This window comes from Poecilia latipinna, unplaced genomic scaffold (assembly GCF_001443285.1).
Source record: "Poecilia latipinna isolate Pla-1442-1.1 unplaced genomic scaffold, P_latipinna-1.0 Scaffold160, whole genome shotgun sequence".
NCBI classification, from domain to species: domain Eukaryota; kingdom Metazoa; phylum Chordata; class Actinopteri; order Cyprinodontiformes; family Poeciliidae; genus Poecilia; species Poecilia latipinna.
This window is the reverse complement of record NW_015112776.1, coordinates 175,110-196,997: the sequence shown is the minus strand read 5'-3', so window position 1 is coordinate 196,997 and position 21,888 is coordinate 175,110. Positions and strand designations below refer to the sequence as shown.

The 21,888-nt window shown below is 40.1% G+C and overlaps 2 protein-coding genes across 2 annotated transcripts in view; one reads left to right on the top strand and one right to left on the bottom strand.

Annotated features, from left to right (window-relative positions):
• The first annotated feature begins 557 nt into the window (after positions 1-557).
• Positions 558-16,101, top strand: LOC106945765 (phospholipid scramblase 1). Its single transcript, XM_015029681.1, has 8 exons — positions 558-948; positions 1,440-1,525; positions 7,366-7,634; positions 8,614-8,656; positions 9,110-9,330; positions 13,869-14,030; positions 14,645-14,806; positions 14,901-16,101. Exons 2-8 carry the CDS (start codon positions 1,513-1,515, stop codon positions 14,958-14,960), a joined length of 930 nt encoding a protein of 309 aa, XP_014885167.1. The 5' UTR covers positions 558-948; positions 1,440-1,512; the 3' UTR covers positions 14,961-16,101.
• Positions 16,102-17,955: 1,854 nt separating this feature from the next.
• The window catches only part of tnk1 (tyrosine kinase, non-receptor, 1), a 13,404-nt gene continuing 9,471 nt past the window's right edge, over positions 17,956-21,888 (bottom strand). Inside the window, exons 9-13 of the mRNA XM_015029669.1 lie at positions 21,675-21,773; positions 20,743-20,824; positions 19,716-20,173; positions 19,514-19,609; positions 17,956-18,455 (exon numbers count right to left, since the gene is read on the bottom strand). Of these exons, the coding sequence (XP_014885155.1) occupies positions 18,279-18,455; positions 19,514-19,609; positions 19,716-20,173; positions 20,743-20,824; positions 21,675-21,773 (912 nt within the window). The 3' untranslated portion in view covers positions 17,956-18,278. The remainder of the gene's footprint in view (positions 18,456-19,513; positions 19,610-19,715; positions 20,174-20,742; positions 20,825-21,674; positions 21,774-21,888) is intronic.

Sequence of the window (21,888 nt, the reverse complement as noted above, 5' to 3'; positions counted from 1 at the left end):
TGTGGAAGATTTGAGTTTCTGCTTTCTGAAGTTTTGGTGACCTCTAGTGGCTGTTATAGCTATGTGACAGACAGATGAGACAGCTGCTCCCTGCAGCTGCATTCAATTTGTGCGAGAAGGCCACCTCCATCTCATAGTTTATTTATTCTGCATCCATATACATGGTATTACGGTAACCACTCTGCTTTCAAAGTAAAACTTTGTTTTCGTTGGGTGGAATAACTTTCCAGTAATTTTAGCAAAAAAATAAATAAATAAAACAAAATCTAACAAACAAATAAATAAATACTTTTTATAAATTCACACTAATACATGAAAGTATTAAAAAAACGAAACAAAGGTTATTTTGGCCAAAACTTGCCATTGATTTTAATAAAAAGTAAAATAAGATATAAATAAACAAACATACAAATAAATAAACAATAACGTCAGATTATGTAAAAACAATATGGGCCAAAATAATTCTTTTGGTTGCCAAAATTACTTTTGGCAAACGACTTCGGCCTTTACTTTAGGAAGGCGAAATTATGCTGTTATTTTGAAAGTACCGTAATGCTTGCTACATGTACGCACTCGGAACTGGGTTTAAGTCGCACCATTTTAATGCCTGTCTGTTTATTCGTCGAGTTGAACTTGACGTGCATAAGTTACGAACAACACATTTCCACCTTTCACCCGTGGGTTGACTGGGTCGTCAAACATAATTTAAACATGATTTTAACTCGAAAGTGACTGGTTCCCGCCCATGTTCATGTTTGTGCCATGACGGGTTGCCTCCCTACAAGGACGCTCAAAGAAACCTCTCTGTGGGGAAGGGGAGGAGAGAAAAAAGAGGAGGAGAGACTAGCAGCAGCAACGACGACAAACAGATTGGGCAAAGGACTGAAAGCACCACTTTGGAACCGACAACCTGCTTTTCTACTCTTTCTTTGGGATTTAAATTCACGCGTAAGTTGCTTTGCATCTTTTTGAAAGTTTTGAAAGTCTATTGGAGGCTTTTATGCGTTTTTAGCTGCTCAGTTTGAACGGGACTGGGAGAAACGGGGCCACAGCAGGACTGTTTGTTCTAGATAAGAAATCATGTTCTTGAATATGTTATGAACAAGTTATAGGTAGATTTCAGTGCATGTTGGAGTTCCCAGGCAGACGTGTCTGGTTAAACACGACACACCCACTTTTACTTTGCAAGATTTTCTGGTCCAGCCTGCAGCGTGGAAAAAAAAATAAAAGGATTATTCCTTTAAACATTGGAGTTTCGTTTCATCATGAGTTGCCTTGCTTCTTGCTTGCTGGATTTAGGTCCAGTTAGCTTGTGGTTGTTAACTTGTTGCTGTACTTTGTACTTTTTTCTGTTTTGTACTCCCCTCCTCGCTTTCCCATGGTTTCAGCTTGGATCCTAACTCCAGTTACCCTTTCTCTCCTTTTTCTTCCTCCCTCAGTTTTCCAAGGAAAGCCTGGGAGGGATTTGGGAAGTGTGACCTCATTTCTTTCTCCATTTCTCCACCAATCACAATGTCTGCTCCAGGTAAGTTATAATAAACATCAAGGTGTGATGACAATTTTCCACTTTTCAGTCATAAAAACTGACACTGACCTCTGGAGCACTTTCTTCATCTTTGGCTTCTCCTATTATCACATCGCTTAGCTATTGTGACATTGTTTGACTTGCCTTTTTAATTTTCCATCACTCTTGCCTAACCCAGATTTTCCATAAAAAATAATGAATCATGAGCCGGTCCACCTCCCTCGATTCTTCATGTGGCCTTTGTTCCTGAAAGATGTCGAAATCTGAAACTTGTTCCTAACATCCTAGCGCAATGACATCTCTGTTGTTGGCCCTGCGGGCTCCGCCCTCGTTGTTTAAAAGGTTTTGGGGGCATTGCGTGTGCCTGCCTGTAGTTCCTTTTGTCTGCTAGTACGGTCCGCCTCACTTTCAAGCAGATGCAAATCTTGTGTTTCCTGGAAAGAGGGCAATGGAATGTGAAAAAGAGGTGGGACGGATTTCTTACTTCCCTTCCTATGCGAGAGCCAAAACAAATTGGAGGCTCATGACCTTCATCTGGCTGGATTAAGCTCGCCATTGGAGCCGAATACCAGGATTACAGAAAACCAGTTTGGCTGGATGTGAGTCACATCAGTGTCTACACAAGCAAATGTCAAATGTCAGAATTGGAGCCGATGGCCCATCTCTGTTCTAGGCAAAGCAGAGGAAATGCAATAATCTTGCTCCATTGGTTGGGACAGTAAATGTCACGGCTAGGAGGAAAGGATGGAGATCGTGAAAATGGTCTTTGGGTCATTTCACAATTAGGCAAATTCATAACCCAATTTTATACCCTTGCGTTTCCATTCTGTTGCTTCCTAACTCTTATTTTATACCTCTAATCAAACCTCTTTTTGTGAAAGGGTTTTATTTTTTGTTATAGTTAAGTATTTTAATTAATTTTGATGTAACACAATTTTTAGAGAAAGTGTTAAATTAGTATTATACCTTTATCTGAACTGTTACTTCACACTAACACTGTGCTTCTTTTGTCATTTCATTTCTCAACACCAGATTAGCACAGCTGATCAAACCATAATGCACGCATGATTACAACATTTCCTTACTGCAGATTATGCTGTAAAAATCATCCACCTATTGTCTACACACCTTTGACTGGTTGGTAGCTGTAAAAAATTATGACTAAATGAAATGATTTATTTTAAGGGAAGGGCTTTCCCAATCTACATGGCGAATAAAATAATTTCCCTTGAAACCCAGTACCTGGTTGTTCCTCCGTTGGCAGGAATAATTGGGATCAAGTCTTTGTGATAATTGGCAACGAGTGTTTTAAAGAACTGTGGGGGGAAAAATGGGCCCTCTTGTTTGTTGCAGATCTTTTTTAAAATTTAGCCACAGTGAAGGGCTTTGGAGTATGAGCAGCTTGTTTAAGACCATGACACAGCAGACAGACTCTTTGAATTTTTAGTTTACCTCATGAAATCGTTAAGTCGAGCCACCTCTGAGTCCTCGGCATACAATCTGCGCTGGAGATCCCCCCCTTATCTTTATTTTCAAAACCGTAATGCTGGATGAACTCCATTTAGTATGCTTGGGTCTTGTTTGCACTTTTAAATCCTGCGGCTGGATAATTGCACAAATCAAGTCAACACTACATCACTTCGTCCTGACTTCCTCGCAACATCAAGGAAGAGGTGCTGCGAGTCCCACAGACGCTGCGAGCCTATCGTTCCTAAGGCCTGTGACTACCTCAGCTGCAGAGTCAGACATGTTACTGAGCTGGGCTGACCTTAACCCTCCTCATCACATTAGTCAATCAAAAAGTTTCCATCACTTTTGAAAGCTTTTAAAGACACCTCAATGCCCCTGAAGGACTTTGTGAAAGGGTCTTGTTTGACGCCATGTAACCTGATACTTGAGCTACTATTCAAATACCAAACAAAAACACTGCTAACCGTCCTTACTGTGTCTTGTAGATTTCTATGTCTGTATTTAAGAAATCTGGAAAATGTTTGGATAATTTAGGACACATTTTAGTGCAAGGTGGGAACTGGGTCGTAAGCCTGATGGTTTCCAGACCCGGTGGCTTCAAGACAGGTCCCAACAACCACCTTTCCACCGCCATGAACGACGATTTCAATGAGAAGTTTGTTGCCGATATGCAGTACTTGGGTTTTCTTAACATAACGTTGTACATTATGGTGAGAGAACAAGATTTACTAGGACGTGTTCAACCTTTTTATCATCGCAATGTTTGGAGATGACCTTTCACCCTTCCTGGAATGACGAGCATCAACGGTTGTTTGTCAAGTATCATCGGTGAGCTCTTCCATCTCTGCCGTTGTGTTGACACACAACTCAGCCAAGTTACCAAAACTGCTTTTAGAGATGTTATTACACTGATGATGCTCATCTTATCAAGTGCATTTGATTAGTGGCACCATGCTGCCCCTTTGCCATTTCAGTCCAAGGGGATCAGCAGTGGCGCAGATAGCTTTCGAAAAGTGTGGAGGATGTGAGTTGACTAGGAAATGACTGGGGAAAACGACAACCCTTTGTGAGTATTTTGCCACTATCACAAAGGGCAATTAGTTAAATAGTTAACAAATTTTCTAAGAAAAATTTACTAATTAAAATGACCCAAGGGTTTGTAAAAAAGTGTAGGTATTGAGGAAGCTGTTTAAAAGGAAACTGCATTTTCTACGACGTGTCTGAGAGCAACGGTGGACTCAGTCTCTAATCCTGGTTCCGTATCTGTGGATTTACCTATTCACTATTTTAATTCAAAGAGCATATCTAAAATATTCAAAAGAAGATGTAGCTTGCTGAGCGGAAACGCCAAGGCGCAATGCTGCTCCTCGGCGCAATGCTGCTCCTCGGCGCAATGCTCGGTCTTGGCAGGTCAAATCTTTGTAAAAGATGAAAATTGCACACGAAGTTGATAATGAGCTTAAAAAGTTAATCAGTAAACACGTTGACTAAGATTTAAAGGTCATTTACTGAGTTGTTCTTTCATTTAATATAACACCTTTAGCTTAGACATTAGAACAAAGTGAATCAGGTGAACAACAAGGTCAGTAAGATTAAGGATCCAAACCAACTTTCACTTTATGAATTATACAATCAGTCCACGCTTCAGAAATGTCGTCTCTCATCATCTGCATTCATTATTTCAGTTTCTTCTGTTTGGAAAAACCTTTAAAGTTCAGTTTTTGCAGAAAAAGCCATACATGTTAAGTCTTTCCCAACACTTAAACAGTACTTTTTTCCTCTCATTGAGAAACATTGCTTTATAATAGCTTTTATGGATCTACAAATTAATCTATGTGTACATGTAGTTTTATTTAAATTGGCTCATTTTACTGTGGACTTTGGTGTTTATCTGTATGATCTCTTCCTGCCAAGTGCTAAAGAGAAATTTCCATCTTACGTAAATTTAATGACCAATAATAATAAAAAAAAAAAAAGTTATCTGACAAAATTTCGTTTTATCGTTTTACTGAGACCATAACGCGTTAAAGAGACAGGAGCGTAAACAGAGCGTTTAGTGGTCAAACTGATGCAGATGTCTGCAGTTCAAATATAAAAATGTGTTTTTAAACCACGTGGCCTTTTCTAACCGGATAGAAATACATTTGTAAATCAGAACAGTGAGTCCAGTGTAACAATGTTTCTCATCGCCATGCTGGGGCCGTCTTGCAAACTCCTGGGTTTTGCTCGTCTCTCACCGGTAAAGTGCAGTCATTTGGCTTGCGGCGAGAAAGGCAGGATCGTTAGACCGACAGTCTTTTTGAACAACATGACACATTCACGCCGCTGCCGACATCAAAGCCAGTTTGGCTCCCATTAGGCTGAAAGCATTAACGGTGAGTCGGTTGTGGTAAAAAAAAACAACAAAAAAAACACAAAAATCTTCAAGCTGGGGGAGTTAATGCACAGATGGAGGTCGTTATGTAGTTGTTGCACTTTTTATAGAGTGATTATGGGCAACTCAGAGGTCAGAGGGTATATTGGCAGCTGGGTGCTAATAACCTCACCTAACCTTAATGTCAGATAACCTCATTAAGGTTCTGGTAGTGTTTGGTTGGTCAGGGCATAGCCTGCAGGTGTCTGTAAACATGATGCAAAGTTGGAAAGGGATCAGTTAGGCTCTTTGAAAAGCAACTGCTGCTACCCATAAGTCTAGAAAGGTTGATATTTGTAGGTTTCTTTCATTTAAAGTGATGTCCATTCTGCTTAAAGTCATTTAAGACATTTACAAATATTCCCAGGAGAAGACGTCTCTTCAGATTCACTCCGTTAGTTCAGTCTGCGACTGTGCAGGCTTTGAAAGCGTCTTCTCTCTAAAATAATATGGCAACATGAAGTTCTTTCACAGAGTTGCATCTGAATGATCAACAGGACTCCTTGAACAATGTAAAGATGTTTGCTCATAGCGCAGAGAGCCTTAGTTGTAGAAAACCAGCTGCTCCTCCTGGTAAAAAATGATGTGGTAAAGATTTGGGCCTGTTTTGCACTTGTGGTTATTGTGGTAAATGTGACATACTCTGTCACAGTTACTGTAACGGAAGGTGGCTATGTTTAACCAGTTGTAGCTTTGTCCAACTGGAGCAGTGTATTTCAAAATGGCTGATACAGAAAGGAAAAAATGTTTCACAGTAATTCAGGTAAATCCCTTAACTGGCATGACGACACCAGTTTCCTCATGGAGCCATCGACGGACATGCAAGCGTTTTGAGGAAGGAGGCAGTTAAGGGGTTAAAATCCAGACCTCAACCTGCTGAAAGGCTGTGATGAGCCGTGCAGAAACGCTGCTAACCTCAGTGAACTGCGGCCGTGTTGGAAAGAGGAGTAGGCCACAATTCCTCCACAAATATGTCAGAACAAATCATGATATACTTTGTTTATCAAACAAAGCTCTTCTGTTCTGGCCTTCTTTGCTTAGTAAATGATGCTGTGGCATCTGTTAATATTTGAGTCACATTTATCCCCCATTATAAACCAGGACATTCATATTTCTCCCATTTAGGCAGAGAGGTACAACTGAAAGTGGGTGTTTTTTTTTTTTTTTTTTACCATGACTCTTCACATGCTTGGTGTTTACTTCCTGTAAAATGTTTCTGTTTGCTCTGCGGCTCAGTGGATAATGGCATCCAGGGAGAAGTAACTCAATCCAGAATAAACAGATGCATAGAGGCACTCGCACACAACCGCGGGCCAGTCACCGTTTGTTGTTCAATAAAGTTTCTCATCGTGACTTTTGGATAAGAAAATGAAGAAGCCCGGACATGGCATGTCATCGGATCACCAGATAAGAAGCCGATAAGCTGCTTTATTCTTCTAATGGTTTGCTTTGTGGTTTTCAAATCTTCTCCTTTTTAAGTTTTACCCTCAGATTGATGTTTGGGTGGCAGAGCATCTCAAAGGCGCTTTTGGTACTTTTGAGATGCTCTGACATCTCAAAATGAGGTCATAGTTCGCCTTCCAGCAGGAGAACGACCCTAAACGTGCAACCAGAGGAAGTTGGAAAGCCCCAGTCACAGTGCAGACCTAGATTCAATTAAAATCTGTGGCAGGGCCTGAACCGTAATGTCTAACAGATGATCTCCATCTTGAGCTCGAGCTTTTTTGTAAAGGGAACTGGACAAGAATAGTCTCTAAAATGGATTGACTCAGGGGGATACATTCTTCTAAGATTTGCTTTTATTTGTTCTTGTTTCAAGTCACAGTTCTGGACTTCTTTTGTCATAGAAAATTCTGGGGAAACGTGCAGAAATAGGCAGCAGATAACTTTATCACTGAGAAAACCAGTGCATACAGTTTTGACCCGGTAAAAGACGTACATGTGTGTTTCACCTTAGGCTATCTAGGCTCTCCGAATCATCCTCCTTACCCACAACCCGGCCAGTCCGCGCCCCCTTACCCTGTTCCGGCTGGGGGATATCCTGGAGACCCCAGTCAGGCTCCCCCACCAGGCTTCAACATGGGCCATCACCAGGACCAGCCTCCTGTCATGTATCAACCGGGCCCTGCTCCAGGTCCAGGACCGGACTATGGCGGCCAGCCAATGGGAATGTCTCCAGCTCCGGCTCCAGTCGGCGTCCCGCCCGGGCTCGAGTACCTAACACAGGTAGGCCTGAAAAGGAGGAAACATCTGATGAACTAAATTCTGTAATATCTGCCATTGTAATCAGACGTGGCGTTCTGGATCGGTCTGGGGTCTCGTCTGTTTAAAAAAAAAAAACACTTCTGCTAATGATTGTTCCTTCCTTTCTGGTGGTGAGCAATAGCTGTGGATTTCTGCCAGTTTGATGAAAAACTCAACATGCCTTATCGCACTTCTTATCCACCCATGTGGCACATGATTCCTGCAACTTTTTAACACTGCTAAAATGTTCTTTTTAATTTATTTGTTTTCCTTCAGTTGAGGTGATGCAGAACTTATTAAAGCCTTATGAATGAACTGACTTCAACTTTCCATCATGTCAAACTGACTTTTTTGAGCTGTATGTCATGTCATATTCTTGTTCTGTCATCAAACACATGCCTGGAGTGTTGCTTTGATTCTGCTAAGCTCATCATACAAGCTATTGCTTCTAAGAGTGATTGTAAATGGCATAATGGTGGAGTACTGTTGTGACGACGTGCTGAAGGGAGAAGGTTGGGAAGAGTATGAGATTCTTAAAGAGACAGAGACCAATTTCAACCCTTCACATTTCTTCTAAGTGGTATTTGATAAATGCAGCTTAAGGTAACATAGTTACTCGAGTGTGTTGTGAAATGAAAATATGTGCCTGAAAAATGCATAACGTCTCCTCTTTAAAACATTCCTGTCCAAGATATAAACTTTATCCTGTTGGCCTTTTGAACTTTGAAACAATGTGCCAAGAAAAACACTAAGTCAGCAGATTTCCTTTGTGTATAGTTTCACAGTTCCCCAAGAAGCTGCGGGCTTGGATGAAATGGTAAAAAATAAATAATCTTACACGTGACTGTCTGCTTGTAAGGACTTAACTTGTTGTTTTTTAAAATTTTGCTCTTTGCTGAAAATACTTTTAAATATACTGATTTGTTTATCTATTTCTTATCTATCATTTACTCTATTTTAGATAGACCAGATCCTGATCCATCAGAAAGTTGAGCTCCTGGAAGGTAAGTTTTATTTATGGAGTTTTTTTCACACTGAAATATGTAGACAGTAAAACCTCTAATTTGAGAGAGTTGAGTGTGGGAGGAGAAACAAATGCTGAGAAATATTTTGTTTTTACGAAAATGTTTCCTTTGGGATCTTAAGGGCTGAGATGTCGACGAGGTGAACCAGTTTTGTTGTGGATTTGAACCTATTTTATTTGGACATTTCAAGTTTTCTATGCTTTTGTTTATGGCATGTTTCCATGAAGGGGAACAAAAAAAGTAGACCCTTTTTTTTTTTTACTTTACTAAACAGCAAACAAAAAAGCTTTAAGTAATATTATGCTTTCTGGACTGAACATAATCAAATTAAAACCAGGACTTTTCTGCATTTTACTGTAACAAAAGATCAATTTTAAGCATCTTTATCTGAAGTGTTTTAACATCTCCGCTCCCCGCTCTCCCCCCCCACAGCTTTCATTGGGTTTGAGACGAACAACCAGTACGAGATCAAAAACAGTCTGGGCCAGAAGATCTACAAGGCCAAGGAGAAGAACGACTGCTGCACCAGGAACTGCTGCGGCTCTCTGCGCAGCTTCGACATGAAGATCAAGGACAACATGGACCGGGAGGTCATCCGCCTCATCCGGCCCTTCCGATGCGTCTCCTGCTGGTGTCCCTGCTGCCTGCAGGAGGTCTGTCCTAAATTCATATCTGTTGGCTGAACACTGTTCAAGACTTTACTAATAAAAGTTATTAATAGCACCCATATCGTAGATATTTTCCCCACCTCGTCCTGAATTGTTCCAGGGGAAAAGTTTATGACACACCCTGATTGCTTATGGATCGATTTAGTGATAGAGAAAAAGGAGTGGCAAGAGTTTTTATCTGCTACAGTAGTGCAGAACTGCCCTTCCTCCGTCTGCTGCTGTTTCAGTTTTTTTTCTCATTTACTAAAGATTCAGCATCAAATTTGGCACAAAAATAGGCTTTACATTCATTCAGAAAGCGCCTGAATAATTCTGCAGAGTCTAGTGGGTGTTTATTGTAGCGTTTTCCTTAAATCTTTGTGTCAACATTAAAATAAGAACAGGACTGGATCACATTGTTAAAGCTGCTAGAGGAGAAACCAGATATTTATCCACTGTATAAAAAGACACCAAACCTTTTTAATTTTGTTAATTTGACAAAAAAAAAGGACTAAACTTCTCCTATTCCAGGTTTGTTTGAAGTGCAAAAGTATTACGTACTGTTTTCTTAAGTCCAGAATGATTAGAGTTTTTTTTTTTTTTCCAAATTCAGCTCTTAACACAATTTCTTTCAAGTTTTTGGTAGAACTGCTTCTTGAACGACATAATTTGGGTCAAACGTTTTGGGTTTCCTTCCAGAAACCTCTCACAGTAGGTTCGCTGTAACTCCGGCCCATTCATCCTGGCAGAACCGCTGTAACTGAGTCGGGTTTGCAGGTTGTGCACCTGTTTGGCTCAAGCCGCATATTTTTCATGCGATTGGGATCACGTTGGCTTTGTGATAAAACGGAACCGACCTTTTGACTAAATGATATGATCAACTTTCCCTTGCTGCTTATTCCTCCGTGTTTTATCTGTTTGAACAGATGAACCTTCAGGCACCATTCACTGCAAATAGGAATGAGGAATAGTTAAAGTACACCCACAGGTCTGTCTTCATTTAACACAGATGTTGTAATCTAGATTCAGAAACTTCTGACTGAAGAAAGGAATCAAAGGAAACTTTTTGTCCTCCCATTATTCAGGTATTTAGCCGATAGAAATAAAGTTGGTACCCCATCTGACTGGAAACGGGAAAGTTTAGTTTGATTCAGTGTCAGAAAGTGAACGATTTTGTCTTTATGTTTCTGGTGTATGTGAATTTCCAGCTTTAATTATCATTTATGCTTTTATGTTTTAGATAAGCTTGTGTTAAAAGTAGTATCTAAATTATATCACTCGTATGATACAGTATCAGGATAATTAAGACTGTCGTATAATACTGGGAGAATCTCATACAAGCACATGTCTAATCCAAAACTTTAATAGATGTCTCTATATTGTTTTTATTAAGTGGGTCTATTTTATTGTCACTAGTTTTATAGTTACAAGTGTAAACTAGTTGATCCATTCAGCACAAGAAGAAGCTAATAAATTTTATAAGTTAAAGATGTAGGAATGGTATCTTAAAGCTTAGAAAGTATCCGCATACTTCAATAAAACTTTCTAAATTAAATGATTAGGAGCATAAAAGAAGCCATCAGCAGTTATAAAGCGATTCGAGAAGAGAAACAATTGGGAATAAACTTGATCAGCAAACATGATGAAGTAATTGCAACAAGAGGAAAGACAAGTAAAGTTTCAGATATGATTTGGAGTCGAGTCTGAAACCTCTGCTCCAGATATGATTTGGGACGGCGGGGTGGAAAGGTGGCGCGGGAAAAGAAATGAGCTACAAAACCTGTTAAATCTGTCCAAACTGCAATTTGTAGAGAAATTGTTTTGGTTCGAGGTCAAGTTGGTGGTTGTTCATAAGACGACCTGCGTCGAACGTCGCGCAACGCCAGAGCAGTTCTTTGAAGAGTCGTGCAGCGTGGCGGCTGCTGCTGTTTGTTGCTTCCAGTGTTTCTCCAGCTGTCTGCCGCCTTTAGTTCATCCAACCTTTTTCAGAGTGTCAATCTACTTATAGCTCTACCAGCAGCACCTGCTTTCTGGTCAGTGTTATTTTGAAATCTGTGGTTTGTAACTTTGTAGCAATTTTAAAAGCTTAGTTTCTGTCTGTGGCACCCAGAAGCCTTACGTTACGTTTAGTCTGAAATGTCCCAAAAGCTGCCAGGTTTTTCTAAATGCAGTGTGTTTCTTATTAAATATCTAAACTTAAAGGTTTAAGCTTCATGTTATCTGGCGAAAGCTTTGCTCTCTGTTGTGCTCTTGCTACTTGATTTATTATGCATTTGCTAAATGGGGAAAAAAAAATGCTGATTTATTTACTGGCCGGTGACCAGTTAAGGTCGGAGTAGCTGAAAATATATCTGGTTCTGGTACCTGATTGATTGTGTGTGACATGTTTACAAGTTGTATAATTGTGGCAGACATAAGATGGGGAGACGAGCTATAAGCAAGTGAACTAATAATATCAAGGTTTCCCCCAGAAAACTTGCTGAACTCGTCGTGTTTTTGAGTTAAAAATGTTTAAAGTTGACAGGAAGTTTTTAAATATCACTTGATAATCATGTGCAATTGAAAGAATGGAAGATTAACACCTGAACACCAACTATAAAGTCTTAAAAAATGCAAACATTCCAAAAAGACTGAAATAAATAAGCAATGCTTATAGCCTGGTGGGGGCACAAGTAAAGCCTGTTGGCCCACCAGGCTTGTAATACACTGGAGGAAACCTTGAATGTAAATTAAAAGCATTAGTGCTGGAATTTATGTCTTGATGATTAAAGCAGAGAAGAATTAATAATTTAAAAATCAGTAAAGGCATCTAGCATTTTTATTGAACTACTCTTCTATTGTCTGTTAAATGTTGACATGAGAAATTAATGATAATTTGAGAAAGCTGATGCAGATGTAGCTACATTGCCTACTTACTCGCATGAAGAGAAAGCAATTTTCTCCTTAAGAAAGATGGAGTGGATATTGAAATGTGTAGAGGAAACATTTACCAAGGTGATACTAGTGCAGGTTTTTGTGATCTAAAATAAGGCAAATATAAATAATTTGAAAGTTTTTTTTTCCTAGTTTTAATGACACGCATGGTCTGTATTATTTAGCTAGAAAACAAATATTTTAGAGGACAAAATTATGAATAAAAAAATAATTGTGCTAACCTTTAAATGAATACTTTCCTGAACTCTGGCATTGATTCTTTGTTGTGGATCCTTACCTAAAGTTTAACTGTCATAGAAGAGGTTTCTTGACTTGTATAATATAGATAAAATCATTGTACAAATGTATCAATTAGGAGAAAAGTACAGAAAAGCACCATGGCGCAGGGGATGATAGCATTTAAGCTAACATTAGCTTATTAGCTCATTTTGACGTACTAAATAGATTAACTTCATGCTTCTTAACACGTTGGCGTAAGCCAGCATAATAAAGGTAACCTCTAAGCGTGGATAAAAGGTGGAGCAATGGTGGCTCTACAAAACCGGGACATTTCTCCAAAACTGATGAAGAGAGCGGCTGGTCAGGGAGGCTGCAATGAGGCTGATGGCAGCAGTGAACGGAGTTCTGGTTTATAGTGGTTGTGTCCTATATTACTGGACTAAAGAGTGGAGTTAAAAGAACAATAAAACCTTGTTGGAATGGTATGTGGCATTTAATGGATAAAATGTTTAACTACAACATCAAGTTCACTCTTTATATCCACTATATGACATGATGTTGATCTTTAAATATGACCTTTGGTCGTATTTGGCTTCTTGTTAGATGATTGTGCGTCTGATCACTTACTGAACTTTTATTTGAGATGCTATAATGAAATCAGTGCAACTCTATTTGCACATCTAGATGTAACCAGAAGTAAATTAGGCCTGTGTCTTTCATCTCGTCTCCTTTCTGCTCAGGCTGTGCCAGTCGAGGGAGGTTTGTTAGGAGTCTGAATGGACCTTTTGTCCATCATAACCGTCTCCTTGTTAATTCCCGATCCTCTGCCATCTTTACCCCGTTTAATCCTGTCGTTGGCTCTCCGTTCTCACTCGCCTGTGCCCAAACCGATGCCCTCACACACAACGGCTCTCTGTGCGCTCCCCACCCAGGAACCATGTGAGATTTATTACCTCTATGTGTCACAATGGCAGCGTCACAGCTTCAATTATCATTCCTGCTGCACTTCGTGAGAAGCCTTCTGACCCCGTGATGTTTTTATATATAGTCTCTGGTGCCAAGGTGAACTCCCTTCTAACTCCGTGGGGCTAATGCAGGGTTTCCCCCAGGGTATTATAAGCCTGGCGGGCCACCAGGCTTTACTTATGCCCCCACCAGGCTAAGCATTACTAATTTATTTAGGTCTTTTTAAAATCTTTGTATTTTTTAAGACTTTTTAGTTGGCATTCGGGTATTAATCTTCCAATCTTTCAATAACATAATTATCAAGTGATATTGTCAATTTTTAACTCAAAAACATGACAGGCTGCTGGATGAATGACTAGCAACCAATCACCAGGCTTAGCAGGTTTTCTAGGGGAAACCTTGTAATGTTTGTGTCCGACCCGCAGATGGAGGTCCAGGCGCCGCCGGGAACCACCGTAGGGTTCGTCAAACAGGACTGGCATCCTTTCCTGCCAAAGTTCTCCATCCAGGGACCAGAGGGACAGACGCTGCTGAAACTGGAGGGGCCCTGCTTCGCCTGCAACTGCTGTGGGGATGTCAACTTTGAGGTGAGCTCCCATCTGTCCTCGGAGGATCAGTTTGAGCTGTGAATGTTCTGTAAGCTCACGTTGAACTCGGTCTGCTCAGACTTTACAGACGAGGGTTTTTGGTTGTGTTTGGATTTGTTCTGTTGGGTGCTGTTTATGTAATGCATGAATTTGTTTTAAAACTTTTAATTTGATTGAAAATTCACAGTAATACACTAAAGATGTAGTATGTATTCACAGTAGTTTCTGCAGATCTTCTGGACAAGTCCAAGATCTCAAAAAATGTCTCTTTAGATTGTAACTAAACTACTTCAGTCAATTGCTGTTGAGTTTGTTTGGTGTCCCGCAGAGTTACTCTCCCGGCCCAATCATTTTCTTCCCCTTGAGGGATTTAAAGTGAAAGATTTCTGTAATTATTATAGCCAGAAGTGAAACACATTTATTTCTTCCTGAACTCAATAAATAGGTTAGATTTTTTTTCATGCTTTTACTTGCCTGGTTGTAAAACATAAATGGTTAAAAAAAATAAATGACCATATTATTAAATATATTTGACATCTGATGTAACTGCAGGAAGGTAGCTTTAAGACAATTTTGTGAGCCTGTATGTCCTGTATTTCGTCATTGCTATGTAGCTGACAAGTAAAGATGGCGGACAGTCCATTGGTCGGATCAGCAAGCAGTGGAGCGGCCTCTTGAAGGAAGTCTTCACAGACACGGACAACTTCGGCATCCAGTTCCCAATGGACCTGGACGTGAAGATGAAGGCCGTCCTCATGGGCGCCTGCTTCCTCATTGTGAGTTCCTGAATCTTAGTGATGGTGTCTGATTTTTATCTCGTGAGATCTTGCTTAACGGGCCGTTTATTTTTCTGTCGTGGCTCATCCGCAGGACTTCATGTTCTTCGAGAAAGTGGGCGAGGCGAACCAACGCAGCTCTGTGTTTTCGTAACCGAGTGCCTGAGTCCACCCCCGTTGTCCAGCGCCTGTCTTGGTTTCTTCAACAGACGTTCCGGCGTTCATTTATAAAGCAAGATCAAATTGGCTCCAGTCCAATTTGATCTTACTTGGAAGGATGTTGATGTTCCCCACACTCCGTAGAGTTTTTACATGTTCATTTAATTTGTGATGAAACTTTAAAAATAGAAAAAACTCCACCTGTCTTCTACTTAGCTCAGCATACTGTTGAATGTGCTTTCTGCTGCCATCTCTCTCTCTTTGTGCTTTTTCTTGTTGAAATTTGTCAATATATATTTTACAATCAGTGATATCGTTGCCATGCTCATGAGGCATTCATATTAGACATAGTGTAAGTGCAATATCCTTTCGGATGCAGAAGGCGTATATTAATCACTTTGTTTTTAAAGTCATGGCAGCATGTCACTGATGCCATAGTCTGCATTTTGTACAAATCACTTCAGCTCTGCATGTTTGGTTCAGTTATGATCCAATATTCATAGAACTAACACTTTTTTTATTTACCTTTTTTATTATGTAGGTTACTTACACAGATACTATCCTGTAAAAACGTGTTGTAGTCCGATGTAGAATGTTATAACCAATCTACCTGCTCACTATTGCATTATTCGTTTAGCTACTTTTTAACCAAAGCAACATGGAGGAAAGCCAAAAAAGACCTCGGTGTCACTTCTTAGTTTTGGCTTTTATGTGAAGCTACTTTTGAAAGTTTGCATCATTTAACTTGATAAGGAAGTTGTCTTGTTGCTAGTCTGATTAAAAACGGGAAAAGAAACCTCGAGTTGTTGCATGCTGAGAGGATTTACCGAAGCTGTCATTTCCCTTGCTTGCTTCACTGTTCTAAGTTGAAACCAACGACACTCTACAGGCTGTGGTGCGAGATAAAACTGCAACGACTGTAAAGTGAGCGATAGCGTGCCCGTTTAGCGTTTGCCATGGAAACGGCGCGAGCAGCTGAACTTTACCCTGCAGGTTTCCCTCAGTTTCCCTGTGATTGCACGGCGTAAAAGTGAATTAAACAGGATGACGACAAATTGTTGTGCGGCACGAATAGGAAGCTAAAGAAGGAAGAAAAAAGCTGTGGTTCGTGACCTCATGGGGTTTTGTCGAAGTTGAAAAAAAAAAAACCCACTCAGAATGAACCTGTGTGAGCTCTCGCCATATGGTGGTTTACATTGTTTATAGAAAAAAAACAACTAGTTGTTTGATGAATGTAAATGATCTGATGATCTGCTCTGCATTCACTACTCCTTCCTGGTGGTTGTGCTCGTGAGGATAACACGGGCGTGACCCCGTGAACTTCTTCCTTTTTTTTTTTTTTTTTTTTTTGCCACTGACGCTTACCGTTAACATTTATTTCCCTTTCCAATGTGCCAGTAGTCTCATCTCCAAAGAAGACAGAGCGTGTACAGTGCAGATATTTGGTTTAATTTGCTTTGCATGATTTTGTAACATACATTTCCTTTCTGCCTTTATTCTGTAATTTTTGCATTTTCTTTTTTACAGATGAAAAACTCATAAATTAAACCAATGCTACTTTAAACCTGCGTTTGTGTCATTGTTGGTCTGGTGTTATTGTGCATGAAGACAGAGGGGTGGAACGAAGACTTTGATCTGTGTGTGTGCGCAACTTCTGCTTTCACATCTGTCTCAAAGGAAACCACAATCGCTTTTTCTTAGGAATATGTCCAAAGTCGGAGGGCATGTTGGTAATGTTTGTCTTTATCTACCGTGAACATGCTGACGGAAACATAAAATACGTGTCCTACTTTAGGGACGACGAAAGAAGAAAGAGGGAAGGAGGAAAAAATGGTGTTGCACTAGTTGTGTTACAGCTCCCCCACCTGGAAGCGTGTGAAAGTGCTGTTTTCTTTTTTTTTTTTTTATCAGTCTTTTACTCAATGTGTTTCCCTCACAACAGTAACAACCCCTACATGGACATGTCCGGACATGTTCCTGTAGAAAAATAAATCATTCTGTGTCCAATTAATGAAAGCCGCAGACAATTTTGGAAATAATTTGGGCAGTTTTTGGGTGGAAAACAAGTAGTTAGAAATCAGCCGTCACTTTTCAGGCCTAATAATGTTTTTGTGCTTTAGAAATAAACAGTCGCTTGGTTAAACAACTGCTTGTTATGGTTGTTTAACCATAACAATGTCTTGTGAGTTGTCAAAATGTCAAGAAATCTTGTCTTGGTATCTTCTCACAGTTTAACAGCCATGGAGGATGAAGTCAAAGTGAACTGATGAAAAGACTTCAAGAAAGCAGCATTGTGTTTTGTGTAGCATCAAATAGTTCAGAAACAGACTCCAGAGGTGTTAAAATAATAAACCGAGGCTGGACATACAGGTAATTTGCGGTGGAGGTGGAGGTCGTGCAGACCCATTAATATCTTGGTGTGTCTTGCTAATTGCCAATAATTTCCCCAGGTTGCCAATTCCTTTGCATAACAGAAATTGACTGTCAATCAGTGTTGCTTCCTAAGTGGACAGTTTGATTTCACAGAAGTTTGATTTAAGTGGAGTTATATTGTGCTGTTTACTTGTTCCCTTTATTTTTTGAGCAGTGTTTATATGTATATATATACACCATATATTGATTAAATGATATTTAAGCACACGACTTATCTTGAAGGTTCTATTTTTGTGGCCCTCCAGAGTGTTTAGGGCCACATAGATGGCAACGGCGGGCTGGATCTGGCCCACGAGCCTCGAGTTTGGCACCTGTGGTCTAGGTGATCCTGAAGGCTGTTTACTTAATGGGGTATGGAGACAATTTTTTTCCCCAGTAAAACATAATTTTCCATGGTGAAAACCTAAACTGAACTGAAATGTGGGGGAAAATTAAATATAGACTCTGCTACCAGACAACAGCTTCTGACCAATTGTTGTTAAAATGCATTTATTATATGATTATTTAAAAAAAACAAAAAAAAAAAGGTTATTTAAGATAGAAATTGTAGAGACTGGTTCATTTTTATCTACATATTTATTCAACAAAAGAATGACTAACATTACATTCACACATAAATTCATTCACATAAAAAAGCAAATGTGCTAAATAATGGCACAATGAGAACAAAAAAAGTAGAAAAAAAAACAGTAGTTGGAGGCTTTTAGTCTCTGGTAAATCCTGTTTGAAAACCTTCATGTTTCTGCTTTGATGGGCTGAGTCCTGCTCCCGTCGTAAAGCAACTGGTTCTGGCAGCGCCTGGTGCCGCAGTGGGGTCTCCTTGAAGCCTGGCGTTGCTGACGAAGTCCGGCTCCGGCCAGTCGGACGTCTGCGAATCTCTTCAGACCCGTCTCTCTGCGCTAACCTGAGGCCGGTCCCTCTCTCCGGTGCCGAGCCTGTCCTCCCGGGTCACCCGCAGAAGGTACCTGCTGGCGAGCTCCAGGTTCCACTGGTGTTTGGTCAGGATCTTCACACAGTTGTCTGCGGAGCAGAGGCTGAGCGAGTAGAGCTGCTCGACCTGAGGAGACAGAAACAAAACTTAAACGTTCAGTTTCACGGTTTCATTTGGATTTCACGAGTGGGGTTCTTGAGCGTCTGCATTAGCATTCAGTGGGCCATTTTGACAGTTGCCCAGGGCGGCATTAGAAGGGCATTAGGGCGTCTTTTGCTCGCTAAGCATGGTTTCATTCTTTTATATTCTGAACAAAAGCAATTTTGGTTTATAAATGCAATGCGACACAGAGGTCCATTTCTTCAAAGTGAGAAAGACGAGAATACGCCATTCAAGTCAGGTTTGCTGATTTTCATGAACCAGAAACGACTACGAGAAAATATCTACACACCTGAGCTTTCCCACATCGAGACAAAGCAGTGAATACAGTTTAAAACAACTAAAACTCAGACGTAAAAGACGTGCATTGTGACGTTTATCCCGTCACAATGCACGTTGACGAGGCAGACAAATATACAGACATTAAACAAAGGTGGGTAGAGCTGCTAAGAAATGCACTCAGGTAAAAGGAGCGCTGGTTCACAGTAGAAATGTAAAGGATGGTGCTGTAAAACGTCCAAAGTTCAGTTTGAAAACGTATCTAACCTCCTAGCAAGAGGCCATAATATACATGTCAACTGGTTGTTTGGGAGTAACTAACTTAACAAACAGAAATGTGATGCTAAATGCTAATGGTTCTTTTAACTGGAATCAGCACAAACAACAACAAGCACCTCATGCCCACTCTTATTTCTGCTGGGGGAGCTGTGATGCAGTCGCATCGAAGGCCAACCTTGTTAAAATAAAAGGTATAATAAACTTTTAAATACCAGGATGTTTTTTTTAATAATAATATATATATGAAAAATCTGGTGGCCTCTGCTAGAAAACCTCTCAACACGGGATTTATTTCCCCCTGACAAAACTTACTCAAATTAAAGGCTGGAATTTTACACATTTTTTTAGTTTGCGATTAGGCTGATAATAATGTACAGAAACAGTGTTTGTTTTATGTTAAGGCCTGTTGTACACGTTTGCCAGCATATTTGTACTCGACTGCACTCTTTGTCAGTTTCTCGTCCCACCTTGAGTTGCTGCTGAGCCCGGATTGGATTCCAGTCGTTACACTGAAGCGCACTTTGCACCTCTTCAGTGGTCACGCCGTGCACCGCCTCCATCACCTGGGCAGAGCCGCAAACAACTTTAACATACAAGCACTGAGGTTTAACTCACAAAAATAACAACAACAAAAAAAACACTGTAACCAATCAGAAAGTTCTCTGCTACCTGTGCGACCAGACTCTCCTTTGTGTTTTGCGTATAAGACAATTTCTCTCTGTCCCTCGATCTCTCCCTTTGGTCGTCATCCAGCTGCGGCGTTGAACGCGCCATCTGGGACATTTTAACCAGGTTGCCCTGCTGAGGAGGGAATTGAACCGGGGGTTGTGTCTGCTGCGGCGGCGGGGACAGGATCATTTGTGAAGGCCAGGGTGAGGGCGCCGGCGCCTGAGCCGGGGGTTTCCTCTGGTTCCTCTGGTTCACGCGCGCCAGGTTGGGCAGCGGTGGCCGAGGAGGCGCAGGGAGGTTGGCCTCACTCAAGCGCCGCGGATCCTTCTGCACCATCACGCTCTGGGCGACCATGGCGGGGGCTATGAGTCGGCCCTGTTGATCCACTCTGAAAGGCCCTGAGGTCTGAGGCTTGGGGCGACTGCCACTTAGCACCGACTCCAGGCTCTGAGACATACCTGAGAGTGCAGAGACATGAATATTTAACAGACAGATTTTAGCTAGATAGTTAACGTAAGTAAAGAATGGCAGATTTTTCACAGAAGACGCATTAAATATGGTAAATAGTCTGAATTTGAAAAGTCGTACAGCACTTTCCACTGGGCTCACATTTACATTTTAAATAAAAATGTAGCTCAGCTGGTATCGCAGAAAAATAACTTGTGAGAATTTCTAGCATAAAGAACAGCAAAAAAGAAGTTACTGAATTAAACCAACAGGGGGCAGAGTGGCTTGATGAATACTGTTCAAGTAGATTGTTCCCTTTAAAACCAGCAGATATGGAAAATATAAGAGTTTTAACATTAAAAAGTGTTTTTACCAAAAACATCATGTTTTAAATAAACCCCTCTTTTTTCAAAAAAAAAAAAAAAGAATAAATTTAAGGTTTAGGGATATTTTATTTTCTATTTTTTCCTATTTGGTGGAACAGTTTTCAGTAAACCACACTTTCAAGATCTAAAAAAATTGTTTCTCTTTCTCTCTAAAGCAGCAGCGATTCCCGGCTCAGTTTATTTGTAGCTCTTACCTGCCATTTTCTGCAGGTTGGTTGCCTCCCGATCCCTGGCAGATCCCATCCTCCAGCTGCTTTTGCTGCAGGCATGAGAACAATAAACACGTTAAACTGATAGTCGACAGCCTCCTCCGTTTTTATTAACCCTCCTGATAGAGAAGTGTAAAAAGCCTCAAAATAAACTCATATTGGCCTGAATTTTCATAGAATCACAGAGGAAAATATAGAAAATCCAACCAGTGAGGGGGAAATAAATAGTATGAAACAGCCAGATTTCTATTAAAAATATCCACAGGAATTTCAAAGAGTTCATGATACTTTTCATGGCAGCACTGTTCCCAGACTCGGACATCTTCAGCAAATTTTTACATAAGTAAAAGTAAAAAGTAGTCATCTAAAAACATTTAATTTGGCCAAAAGGTCAGATAAGTGTTAGCTAACTAACTAATTATATCTGAAGTCCTAAAATTATGTAATCAGACAGAAAAAAAAAATGATGTGAATATTTGGGTATTTTAAAAAACATATAAGAAATTCATAAAAACATACAGAGACGGATGAAACCTTTTCTGAGGAACAAACTTTTCAATTCAGTACCACAAGCAATTAACTTCACAAACACAACAAATAAAGTATTTAAATATTTCAGTCTCTGTAAAGAAAAGTACAGGTTTCACTTTTTGAAATGATTCCCAAAAAAATGCAGATTTCCCCCCCCCCACAATATTCACTTTTTTTTCTCTTTTTTTTATGCAGTACCAGTCAAAATTTCAATGATAAACTTAAAAAGTAACATTTAAATTAGAAAACGCTTCCATATGGTTTCACTGTTTGTGTCATTATGTGGTGAAAATGTGATTTTGTCGTTTCAAATGTACCTTTTTCACGAATGTAAGCCACACAAGTAAAAGTAGAACTGACTTCAAGACCTTTTAAACATAATTTACCCAGGGTGCCAATTCACAAGACGTGTACTGCATGTTGACTGACAACAGGTCAAAGGTCAGTGCATAGCGGAACTCAATAAAAGACAATAAACTCCCTGTCTGATGACACGAGGACATAAAAACATTGAGACGTGCTTCAAAATCAACAATTTCTCAGCATTTTTGCTGGTTTTGGTTGAGAAATTAAGAAGCTGCAAAAAAAAAAAAAAAAAAA

Excerpts from the sequence above, each read along its gene's own strand:
- LOC106945765 (XM_015029681.1), top strand. Across the intron at positions 7,635-8,613 it reads GGCTCGAGTACCTAACACAG|ATAGACCAGATCCTGATCCA; the intron begins GTAGGCCTGAAA and ends ACTCTATTTTAG. Across the intron at positions 8,657-9,109 it reads GAAAGTTGAGCTCCTGGAAG|CTTTCATTGGGTTTGAGACG; the intron begins GTAAGTTTTATT and ends CCCCCCCCACAG.